Source organism: Elephantulus edwardii, unplaced genomic scaffold (genome assembly GCF_000299155.1).
Source record: "Elephantulus edwardii isolate Elephantulus edwardi_28Jun2011 unplaced genomic scaffold, EleEdw1.0 scaffold00015, whole genome shotgun sequence".
In the NCBI taxonomy this organism is placed as follows: domain Eukaryota; kingdom Metazoa; phylum Chordata; class Mammalia; order Macroscelidea; family Macroscelididae; genus Elephantulus; species Elephantulus edwardii.
This window is the reverse complement of record NW_006399765.1, coordinates 10,988,958-11,001,579: the sequence shown is the minus strand read 5'-3', so window position 1 is coordinate 11,001,579 and position 12,622 is coordinate 10,988,958. Positions and strand designations below refer to the sequence as shown.

Here is a 12,622-nt window from a genome sequence, read left to right as displayed (position 1 = left end):
TTTTGCTATTTCCTTCAGAGCAGCTTGAACTTCTGCCTCCATCACCGTAGGCTCTGGCTCAAATGCTTTCTCATTAAATTCTTCTGTATCTGACAGTACACACATTTTAAAAAATGGCTAGAACAGCTGGTTTTAGAAGAGGATGTGGCACCAAGGGATATTACTGCTGATATCAGATGAACACTGGCTGAAAAGAGAAATTAACAGAAGAATGTCTATTTGTATTTTATTGATTATGCAAAGACATTTGACTGTGTGGATCATAAATTATGGCTAACATTGAGAAGAATGAGAATCCCAGAATACAATTAAGTGCTCATATGGAATCTATACCTAGACTAAGAAGCTGTTATGTGAACAGAACAAGGGAACACTGCATGGTTTAAGAGCAGGAGTGTGCATCAAGGTTGTATCCTTTTCTTCATACCTATTGTCTATATGCAGAGGAAATAATTTGTGAAGCTGGGACTCTGAAGAAAAATGTGGCATCAGGAGCAGAGGAAGATTCACCAACAACCTGCTTTAGGTAGATCACAGGACTTGACTTGCTCAAAGTGAGGAGGATATGAAATGCTTGCTGCAGAAGATCAAAGACTACAGCCTTCATTCAGTATGGATTACATCTCAATGTCAAGGAAGGTCCTCACCAAAGGACCAACAGTCAACATTATGATAGATGGAAAAAGGATTGAAGCTGTTAAGGATTTAATCTTGCTTGGACCAAGAATCAACACGCTTGGTACTAGCAGTCAGGAAATCAGGAGATGTATTGCATTGGACAAGTCTGCTGTCAAAGATTTCTCCAAAATGCTGAAGAGTAATGAGGTCAGTTTGAAGACTAAGGTGCACCTGATTCAAGCTATGGCCTTCTCAATCACCTACTATGCATTAGAGAGCTGGACAATGAATAAGGAATACAGAAGAATCGATGAAGCCTTTGAGCTGTGGTGCTGGAGAAGAGTACTGAATATCCCATGGACTGCCAAAAGAATAAGACTTGGAGAAAGTGCAGCCAGAGTGCTCCTTGTAGATTCATCTTTCAGACTTTGGACATGTAGCTTCCCCTCTGAAGATTCTAATCAATGTTGTATGTATTACAAAGTCTTCCCATTCTAGCTAGTGGACCTCAGCTTTTTCCAGACGTGTATGAACTCCAGAAATATAATGGCCTACTGTTTCCTGTGTGTTCTTTCTCTGGCCTCATGGGACTCCATCTCATATCTGCAGTGACTGGAACTCATCTAGAGGTCAAGGGTCCCTCTGTGGACTTCCTGCATTCTATCTCTGTGCAGTTACCTCCTTTGTTACCTGTCCTTATAAATTCCAGACATCTCAGCTGGCTCCACAATTAACACTCTTTGTATTAGCAGTCAGGAAATAAAGAGACACATTGCACTGGGAAAATCTGCAGTTAGGGACCTCTCCAAATTATTAAGGAGTAGTGATGTCAGTTAATTCAGGCCATAATCTTTCTGATTACTTTCTGTGCATCTGAGATCTGGGGACAATGAATAACGATGACAGGAAAAGAACTGACGCCTTTGAGCTGTGGTGTTGGAGAGCAATAAACAACTGTGGACGACCTAGAGAACAAACAGCCATGTCTTGGAGATGGTTCAGCCGGAGAGCTCTTCGGAGGCAAGAATGACGAGGCTTTGCCTCACATGTTGCTATTCCTTGGAGACGGACATGATGCTAGGAAGGGTGGAGGGTCTGTAAAGGAGTTGAAGAACCTCAACCAGGTGGGTTGAAATGGTGACTGTTGCAATGGGCTTCTGTGTGTCAGGAAGTGTGAGGATGGCGCAGGATAGAACAGGGTTCGGATCTTTTGTTCATAGGGTCACTATGAGTCATACTCAAGTCAAAGGCACCTAACAACAGCCTTCCTTGACTCTGATCTCCGTCTCTTCAACTCAGTGATACCAACAGCCTCTGTTAGCCTTCTTGTCTCTGCCACAGACCGAGAGCACCCTAGAAGACTACAGAGGAGCAATTGTAGGCTGCTTTTCCACTTCTTAGGAGATGGTAATTCCCAAAGCAGTTTATCCTTCTATGTTGTTGTTGTTATGTGCCATCAAGTCGTTTGCGACTCATAGGGACCCTATGTACAACAGCCCTAAACCCTGCTCTGTACTCAAGTTGCTTTCATTATTGGTTTTTACTCCAAAAGACCATTTGCCTTCATTCAAGGCTGCAGAGCTTTTTTTTTTTCTATAATTATATTTTATTAATTTTCATAAACATTTACAGAGATTTTGGGCTTCCACTCATTCATTGTTGCACTATTCTCTCTACCCTCCTCCCAGTTTGATCTTGTCCAAATGCCACAGTGCTTGTCAAAGCCAGTTCTGATTAATCTTCTTTGTCAGTGTGTCCTTTGCCATTCCCTATCACTCCTCCCTGAGAGAGACTTCACCCTGAGTCATAAGGAAAAGGGGATGGCGTATTCTCTTAGCTACTTCCTGCTGAAAAGGGAAGGGCTGCAGAGCTTTATGAGAGAGTTGTATTAGGAATTAATTCATGAATGGGCTTCATCATTATAATTCTACCAGGAAGCCAGGCTATGCAGACATTTTTATAAAATGTTGAATCAGGAAGAGATCTACAAGGTTAATCTGAATTAAGGCATAGCCCATTACTTAAAATGACTTTTCAATTAGCCTTTTAAGGGATTATAAGTATACCCAGAAAGATAATTCACTAATTAGCAAACAAACGTGAGGGTGTGGAAATGATTTTTTTTTCCCTTTTCTTTGAGTCACAAAAATGGAACCACGAACCAAAAATGAAAGGTCCTAAAATCAATCAACAAAGTTCCAGTGGTGTGGTCTGTAGGGAGCTGACTGCTAACCGAGAGGCCACATCGCTGGTAGTTTGAATTCACCAGTTGCTCTGAGGGGGAAAGATGCGCGATCTCCTGTGCGATTTACAGCCTCTGAAAACGGAAACCACTGGAGGGTCTGTTAGGAGTCTGCTCTGACTCGACAACAGTGAGTTTTTTTGAGTTTTGAACAACTGTTTAAATCCACTGAGAGACATGTGCTTCTCAACACAGCTGTCTAGATAAAAACTAGGGTAAGGCTCCAAAATTTCTCTTTAATGACACCACCACAACAAGCAAAGCAGTCTCCATTCAGAAATGCAGATGTTCGATCCCATGTTTTAACTGTGTATCCGTTCTCTGGGTTTGCTGGGTGAGATGGGAGAGCTCAGAGCAGGGAGGCCTCCTTGTTTATGAAGCTTCTGACTCCTTGGGGGAAGGAGCAGTGAGAAGGCAGGGAAGCAGGGGAACACTCCTACCTGGGGTGTTGTCACTTGCGACTAGGCGACTAGGCGGTGGCTTGGGGCGAGTTCAGCCTGTGTTTTCTTGCCTGGCTTCCTCAGACACTCCTCGGAGGAGGGGCTCGTCCCATCTTCATCCTCCATCACTAAGGGGCTTCTTGAAGTGATGCCTTCACCCCGACTCAGCAAAGAGCCTGGTCCTCAGCATGTACTTTAGTCAGCCTGGAGGTGGGCCCGTGGCAGCCTCCATGGCCAGACGGGAGCGTCCCACGGTCAGGAGGGAGGCATGCATCCCTAACACATACACACCCCCGCAAACTCTAGCAGTGGAGGCTACAGACTTCTCCGCTTTTTCAAAGCACTGAGTCAGTCCCTGACATCCTCTTTCTTTGATCTGTCCAGGTGGGAGTCTAGTCTAGTCCACCAACCTACAGCGAACACAAACAATGGGCCTCCACAAGGTCTTTCTTTGGGATTAAGGGACCAGTGTCATCCACAGCTTCCCCTTAGGAGACCCCAAAACACTCTGATTTTCTTCAAAGAAATCTCCAACTAAACTCTTTAACTCTTAAGTCCCCACCCTTTTAAATCTCAGTGTGGTGAGGGAGGGATGATTTATTTTTTAAATAATTTTTTATTTTATATGCGCTTACTTACAAAGTTTGTATACACTGTTTTTCTCACTGGATCTTTCCCATTTCCTTTACCCACCCCTTCCTCTGCCCTATCAAATTGTGTGACCTCCCTGCCCATCCTCAACCCTCTACTCCTACCCTCCACCCCCTTGGATCCTCATACCCATAGTTACCATAATGGTCATCTACAGGATTTGTCCTTTAGAGCCTGTATTAGTTCACTTAACGTAATACTACTCCAGTCCCTCCCAAGTTAGGTGGTAATTTTTGGAATCATTGCTTCTGCGTGCTGCGTAGTATTCCATCATGTGAATGTACCACAATTTCTCAATTCATTCAATTGTGGTTGGACATTTGGGCTGTTTTCATGTTCTTGTGATGGTGAATAATGCTGCTATGAATATTAGTGTACAAATCTCCATTTAGATCTCATTTCTAATTTTCTCAAGGTATATATTCCAAGCAGTGGAATAGCTGGATCATACGGAATTTCTGTGTTCAGCTTTTTGAGGAAACACCACACCGTCTTCCAGCATGGTTGTGCCATTTTACAATTCCACTAAGAGTGTATCAGAGTTCCTAGCTCTCCACATCCTCTCCAACATTTATTACTTGTTGTCCTGTTAAACTTTGTCACTGATACTGGGGTGAGATGGTATCACATTGTGGTTTTGATTTGCATCTTATTGTCAGTGATTTGGAGTATTTCTTTGTATGTCTGCTGGCCATTTGAATATCTTCCTTTGTGAAAGGTCTTTTCGTGTCTTTTGCATTGTCTTTTTCTTGTGGAGGGCCTGGAGGATTCTGTAAACTAGCCCATTGTCTGAGAAGGTTTGCCAAATGTTTTCTCCCAGCTAGTAGGTTTTCTTTTCACTCTTTGGAAAAAGTTTTTGATGTGCACAGGGGGAAGCGCGTGCTTCTGAGGGCTATCTTTCAGAATTCCTGGATGTGGCATAGGTGTTATCTGTTGATACTGCTCAAAAAGATCTACTGTAATCTTTTGTGACATAACTGATCTGATCAGAGCAGTGGAGACAGAATGAGAGGAAAATGTGGAACTGAACTCATATTTGGCACACGTCCAGCCTTACTGAACTGGCTGCGACCGGAGGTCTCCCTGAGACTACGGCTCTGAGGTACGATTTTAACCTTGGACCAAAACAGTCCCCCCAAGGTTCCCTTTTAGCAAATTAACAGACTGGCACACAAAACAAAGCCATTACCTGTGAGTAGGATGTGCCGGTTAAAAGGCGTCTCTTTGAGACAAAAAGGTCAATCTTTGCTCTAATGCCTCAAGGATCAGCAGTGAAGAGGTCAAAGTACTGAACACTGGAACAGAAACCACCAGAGACAATTAAAGAGGATGCCACCACACTGGGGAAAGTGGAACTAAGGTCATGGAAAAGTATGGGTACAAATTTTCAAATAGGACCCTGAATGTACGTGTAAACCTTCACTGAAAACATCAGGTTTTCAGAGGCTGTGAATCTCAAAGGAGGAGACTGCCCACATCTTTCTCCCTCAGAGGAGCTGGTGGACTTGAACTACCTGCCTTTGAGGTGGCAGCACAGCTCCTTACTCACTAGGCTGCCAGGGCTCCCAGATGTAGTACTAGGCCCTTTGGCAGACACCGTACTAAACGCTATCAGTAGGTATGCATGCTTGTAACTAGGAGGTATCCACTATGGCGTCCATACTGGGAATTGGCATTTTAGAATTTATGGAGGGCATGGTGCAGGTTCCAGGTGAATCAGCAAGATTCTCAGGAGGAGGAAGACTTCTGAAAGGCTGGTTTCAGACCTTTAGATCTGGAGAGGACACTGGTGGGTCACTGAGTCCTCCCACTTAGTCCTTCAAGCAGCAGCTGAGGTCCCCAAAGGCCGCGTAACGCGCCCAAGGACATTACAGCGCGAGGAGATCAGATGTGGGTTATCGCCTGCCACAGCTGCTTCTTACTCGTAAAAAATATTAGATAAATTCTCATTCACGCCACTAATTTAAATATTTATCAAGCCAGTGGTAGGAATGAATTTTTAATGCTAAATAACTATTTCAGGGTCTGAAATACTGAACAAACTGGGCTCTCAGCACTACATAAAGCTGCAGGAATCGCAATCTACTGAACGGGAGAATAATGGATCCTTAATTGAATCTGTGCCTCGGAGTGGAAGAATGATTTTTAAATGGAAAATCCCACAGAGGTGGTGATGAGAAATGAGCTGAGCCAGATAAATTATTCTTGGAGAAAGTCAGATAGCAAAGTCAGGCTAGAAAACAGCCTTTTTTCTTAAAGATCCCAAATAAACCGAATGCACACTGCTTGTGCTCAGGTGAACAATCAAGCTTGCTCCTGTTTCCTTGTCAGGACACTTTTTAAAATGTTTCAGGCACAAGTCTGCATGTAAAATTAGTTTCCCAATCAAAAATTCATACACAAGTTGCTCCATGACAGTTGCTGTATAAACTCTGCAATGTGTCAACACTCTTCCCTATCCCTTCCTAAGTTTCCCATTTTCATTCTGTCTAGTTGCCCTGTTCCTGCCTTATGTTTGGTTTTAAGTAGATGTTGACTGAAGTGAGTTCCAGAAATATATCCAGTTTCAAGTGAGAAGGTTGTTATAGGGTGCTGAGTCTTGGAGAGGGAGGTGTGATTGTCCTTTTCAGACCAATGTCTGGTCTTTCGAAAAACTTTGTTACATTTTTGGCTCTAACCAGGAAGCAGCTCAGACCTACTCAGACCTCAGCTGGTTCTTCCAGTCTCAGGTTAGAGAAGGATAAGGAGTCTCTTGAGTTTTGACCTTAATGGAGTATTATCTCCAGGGCTTCATCTATTTCTGTGCGCCCCCCGCCCCCAAGTAGTGTTGTTGTGTGCCATCAAGTCACAGCTAACTGTCCTGTGGATTTGCAAAGGCAGGAAATCGCATGGGATTCATCGCTTCTATTTCTCCCGAGGAGCAGCTGCTGGATTGGAACTGTGCGTTTAGGTTGGCAGTGCAGCTGGCTCCTGACCACCTGTCATTAAGTGCCTTCAAGTGTGACTCACAGTGACCCTGTGAACAGATCTGAACTTTGTCCTATCCTGTGCCAGCCTCATTATTTCCCACACGCCTAAGCCCACTGCTGCAGTCACTGTGTCAATTCATCTCATTGAGGGTCTTCTCTTTTAATGACCCTCTACCTCTCTAAGTATGATGTCCTTCTTTAAGGAAGAGCCTCTCTTAACAACATGTTCCAAATATGTGAGACTTATCATGAGGTATGTATTCTGAGGCTCCGTCTGACATACTTTGGACATGTTGTAAGGAGGGACCAGTCCTTGGAGAGGGACCTTCTATGACGTGGATTGATTCAGGGACTGGGGTAATCAGGATGGGAATGTCAGACACAGTGCGATTGGCACAGGATAGAGCAGGGTTTAGGGCTGTTGTACAGAGGGTCACTATGAGTTGCAAGTGACTCGACAGCACATAACAACAACATGTATTTAAGTGTGTACAGCACTGTAAAACAGAAGAAATGATGCATTTTTATTAGTGTTGGTGAAGAATATTGAATATGCCATAGACTACCTGAACACCAAACAAATCTATCTTGGAAGAAATACAACTGAATGGCCCTTTGAGTGAGTACAGTGTAGTCAGATTGTCTTGCTTATTTTGAACAAGGGCAATTTCTAGAAAAGTGTCATGTCTGACAAAGTTGAGGGTCAGTGAAAGTAAGGGAAACCTTTAATGAGACAATAGCTTCCGTGAGTTAAAACACATCAAAGACCATGAAGATGGTCAGCAGTGGGAGTGTGTTTTGTTCAGTTAGAAGATTCTATGGAAGGGAGATCTGGTGGAGTTATACAATAAGGAGTTGCGAGGTCAATCAAAAGGGCAAGCGTCTTTGCTGGTTTAAATCCACCACCAGTAACTCTGATGGAAGAAAGATGGGCCATCCCCTCCTGTGCTTTCTACAGCCCAAGAAACCCAACAGAGGGTCAGCCGAGGCAGTTCTGACAGCAGTGAGTTTTGCATCTGATGCGTAACATCACCAAGACTCAGAGTTGACTCAATGGGAATGAACCTTAACAAGAAGCACCAGGTGATGTTACTGATCAGTAAATATTAGTGGGAACTTAGGACAAGTCACTTTTGTACTCATCATGCAGCCAACTGCAAACTTCTAGCACCACCAGGAAACCCAGAAACTCTTTATTCCACTTGAGCACAGTTCACAGCTAAGAAAATTTGGGTCCACACAGGGCAATTATCGTGCCCAGGAAGGCCACAGTTAATGGTTCTCTTCACAAAAATGAGGCATTCTGACAGATTCATGAACTCTTGGGTAGCTCCATCTTCTGCTCTGAGGACCTCAGAATTACGCTGTGTTGCCTGAAGTGTTAATTAAACCAAGGAATTATGGACTATTTATAGGGAAGAGTGGAAAAATTAACTAGGCCATGAAACCAGGGGACACGCAGATTTTGTGTCCTGAGATTCACATATTACATTCAACCTTCATAATTTAAGATGGAACCTGCATAATGCAGACTCGTGTCATTTCTCATTCTGGGCTTCTGAGTGCTTTTCGTTTTGATGGTCCACAGCTACTGTAGCTTTGTATGATGTCCTTACCCACTCAAAAAATCCATTGCTGTCAAATTGGGAGCTGACTCTGAGGTGACCCTCCCGCAGCTTTCTGAAGCTATAAATCTTACAGGCAGAGATGGTCCATCCTTCTCCCTCAGAGCTACTGGTGGATTTGAACTAGCTGCCTTTAGGTTAGCAGTGCAACTCCTTCCAGGCTATGCCACCACTTTCCTCACTCACTGAAGAAGTTAAAATGCATTTATCAAAGTGTGGCAACTGCCTCAAAAGAACCTATGTTTTTCTGTTACTTTAAGAGTTTTAATAAACAGTATCAGTCAATATGCTTTCATTGCATTTAAAAGCAAAGAGAAAGGAACAAGCAAATCCACTTGGGTTTGCAATTATCTCGCATTTTTCTTCTCTTTACTGTTCAGCGGAGCTTCTCCTGTATTGCCGACACCAAAACAGCTCTCAGGGGGCCCAGTTGTGTGAACAAAAGCGCTGAAATCAAAGAACTTCCAAGTTAATCTGTCAGATCCTGGTTGTGCGGTTCTGGGGGAAGTCATTTAACCTCTCTCCACCAGCTCCTACGTCTATACACCACGGATAAAACCATGGAAGTCCCTCTCCTGGGTGCTGTGTGGATCGGCTAATTAAAGCTAATTAAGCCCCTGGAAAGAACCAGAAAATACTATGCAAGTGCTAAGTATTTACAGGCCTTTAACAGTCACAAAAACTCCTTAGGGACAAGATTCTGTGCAGACAGCACAATCTCTTACTGGTGATTAGTAATCATCCATTGCTTACAAAGAAGTCTTGAGCATTCTGTAACACAGTAGGCGGAAGAACCCATCACACACCATTGTTCAACAACACCATCTTTATTCAAAAATATATATCTATGAGACATTTCAGAATATACTGCTGTCACCAATGACAGCCTATACTTCTAAATAAAGTCCTAAATTAATATACAAATTTAAGCTTTAAAAATATTCTTTAAGAAGGAAGAAAAAAAAAAACCACCCACCAAAACAATAAAACCCAAAAACAAAAAAACCCAACCAAAGATTAAAGTCTTTCTGAGGAATCTGGCCTCAAGGAGTGGTCCTTGAAAGCCTATGGATGTCCTAAGAAGAAAAACACAAAACCAAAAACCACCCTGCCTGCCTCAAATCACCTCATAAGTACAAGGAGAAAGATTCATTTAAATTAAACAACTTGGGGAAGATGTGAGAAGGAATAAGACTTTGAAAAAGATAAAGCATTTCATTAAAAGGAGGGGGGCTAACTTCCTCACAGAAGGCCCACTAGTAACAGGTGGTAAAAGACCAACACATTCATTTACATAATTGCTACAATTTCATTTCTTCCTCTTGGCATAACTATGCACCAATTGCTGGTCAACACTTGGATAAAACATAGCAGTGGATGCAAATTATTGTCAAACCTTTTCATTTAGCTGACTGGGAGCAAACACTTCCTCTATGCTCTTGGGCGGTTTACGGCTGGTCAAACTCCACTTCCTTGGCAATAAAGCACAGAGAACCTGCAAGGTGGGCCAGTCGGAAACAAACTCCCACAGGAGAGCGACTCAGTGCCCCAACGGGGTGGGGAGTCTGTGCAGGAACAAGGAGAGGTAGAGGGATCTTGCAGTTTAGTAAACCGACCACTGCCCTGTGGCTTCTCGGAGAGACTCATTATTAACAGTAACAGAACAGGCAGTGGCAGTGAGCAAATATGCGGTGTGTATTGAAATCTGGAACAAAACCCCCAGTTTATCTGCTATGAGGTGAGCCAGAAGAGTACAACTTACTAATGTGATGACTGCTGAGGTTTTCGACTCAGCATCCACAGCGCTAGAAGGGAATTTGTTACAATTTTTAAAACACAGGTTATGCTGAACATGTGTAGTATGTTAAATCAGACATAAATGCCTTGGGAAGAGTCCTGACAACAGCAACTCAAAATCAGGCAGACTGAGAATCCCTGCCCACTGAGATCTTTCTTAGAGCTTGTGGATTTCAGCTCTAATTCCTAGTACTTCCTACTGGGAAAACTGTTTTCTCCCATTTCCAATTTCAAAAAGAAGTCTGCCAAATACTCCTACTACTTTAGTTAGGAGGCTTAAGCTTTACTAAAAGCAAGATAAAATTCCTAACTACATTTCTTAGTCATGATGTCAGCTGGCATGATAATGGAATTAAAATCCAAAATGAATACCTTCCCTGGCCAGTCCCAAAACATCTGATGCCAAGCCTCCCTGTCCATACAAGCACAAGGTACAGGCCGTAGCAAGGGCTGACTGACAGGCAAGCATGTAGTGCCGTCCTTGTAGGAGAGATGCTTCAAGTTTAGCCATCACACAGTGCACATATCCCCACACGGTGGATTAAATGTTAGTGTGTCCTCCCCTGGCCCCCTTAAAATCAACAGGGCAAAGCGACACCCAAGCAGGACCTGCCAGCATAGTGCCTACTCAGTCAACAGGGATCAAACACTTGTGTTCCAGGACCCAGTCAGCAGCACCGCTGGCTAAGTGCAGACTGGGAAGGTTGTGTGCAGGGGTTTTAAACAAAGAACTTGTTTGTAATTCCTGCTTGTGATCCCTGTTACGCTGTCCCTGAAATGTGATTCCACATGTCTTCAGATCAGCTTTGAATCTTACTGCTCAAGACTCTAGTCCACTTACAAAATAAATGTACCAAACCTTCGACTATTCATCACTAGAAGGAATGGTGAGGGAGGATCAAGAAAATTTGGCAAACTTTTTATGGCAAAGCTGTTCAACAGCTGTGTCTCCAACCTTTTGCTGAGGGAGCTCGCGGCACCAGAGACCCCTGAGGGGAAGCCTCTACCATGTTGTGAACAAGCTCAGCTCGGCGAGGGGAAGCTGCTTTCACGAGAAAATGCTGTCACGAGGAACCAAGCATAATTGTGAAAGCTCCAGAGGTACACATGATTTTTAGAACTTCTTGGATGTAAAAAGATAGTTAAAAAATGGAAAACCAACAGAGGCATGAAAACATGAAATGGGAGAAAAGTTGGTCTTTTCCACTGAGAGTCACTTGCCGGCATTCTGAGTTGTGCTTGACAGGAGAGGCCGGGAGGAACTTCAGTCCTGTGTCTCTTGAGGTGGGGCCAGGTAGAAGCCGGGATGGGCCCAGGGTCAGAAGGTTATTTCCAAGCATGACGCGAGCCCTCTTCTTTCTCCTGGTACAGATGGGAATCTGGGGCCACACTTTATCGTCCTAGTCAGTTGAAAACAGGTCACCAGCAGAGGGCAGGGGGGCCAAGCCCCCAGTAACGTTGGGCAGCAGGGAGAGGTCTGGTAAGCTCTGAATGTGGGACTTCAGCTCCTTTCGGACCTGGGTTACCCGAGCAAGCTTCTGTTTATATTCCTGAGGAGACAAAGAAGACAGTGCAGTTGAGTATGTGTCCGGTAGGGACATGCTGAGGGAGCCAGCACAGCGCCTCTCACCCCTTACTCTCCTCATGCAAACTGGCCCCTCTGCCCACTGCAACACAACTCAACCTCAGACTCTCAAAGGCAAGACTCTCTAGAGAGAAAAGCAGAGCCAACACTGGTAAGAGTGAATTAAATGCTATTCAGCTTACCACTTGGTGTTTGGAAATAAAAGATCAGTGACATTCAGTATTTACATTTTCCATGAGTTGTTTCTTAACTGTTTCAAAATGCCTGCTAGTAAATAGATACTCAAACTGTTTAAACATTTTGAAGGCTTCATTTAAACGTGACTGGGAAAACCACCATAAAGCGTATTTTCTATATTAAAGAACTTAGTACTAGATTAATAATTTTCAGAAAGTTCTAATCACAAAATCAATCCATTATTAAATAAAATGGAATAAGTCTCAAATAAACGAGCTACAGAAGCTCCAAAGAGCCCACTGCGACCACGCTGTAGGACCTTCTCATTGCCTCCTAGCCCTGGCCGTGCCACCAGGCCTATATCCAGACAGCACAAATCTGTCCTTTCAAAAGCCAACACAGCACCGCCAACCTGTGCTGTGACAGCTCAGAGCTCAGGGTCTCCCCCAATCACCCTCCTTCGAATGTTAGTTCTCACAGCTCCTGCAGGGGCTGAGTCTCACTGCTCTACGGAAATC

At 43.8% G+C, this 12,622-nt stretch overlaps 1 protein-coding gene across 1 annotated transcript in view; it reads right to left on the bottom strand.

The window, feature by feature from the left end:
* Positions 1–11,742: 11,742 nt before the first annotated feature.
* RPRD1B (regulation of nuclear pre-mRNA domain containing 1B) overlaps positions 11,743–12,622 on the bottom strand; it is a 50,783-nt gene continuing 49,903 nt past the window's right edge. The window contains exon 7 of the mRNA XM_006881518.1: positions 11,743–11,892. Within this exon, the coding sequence (XP_006881580.1) occupies positions 11,743–11,892 (150 nt within the window). The remainder of the gene's footprint in view (positions 11,893–12,622) is intronic.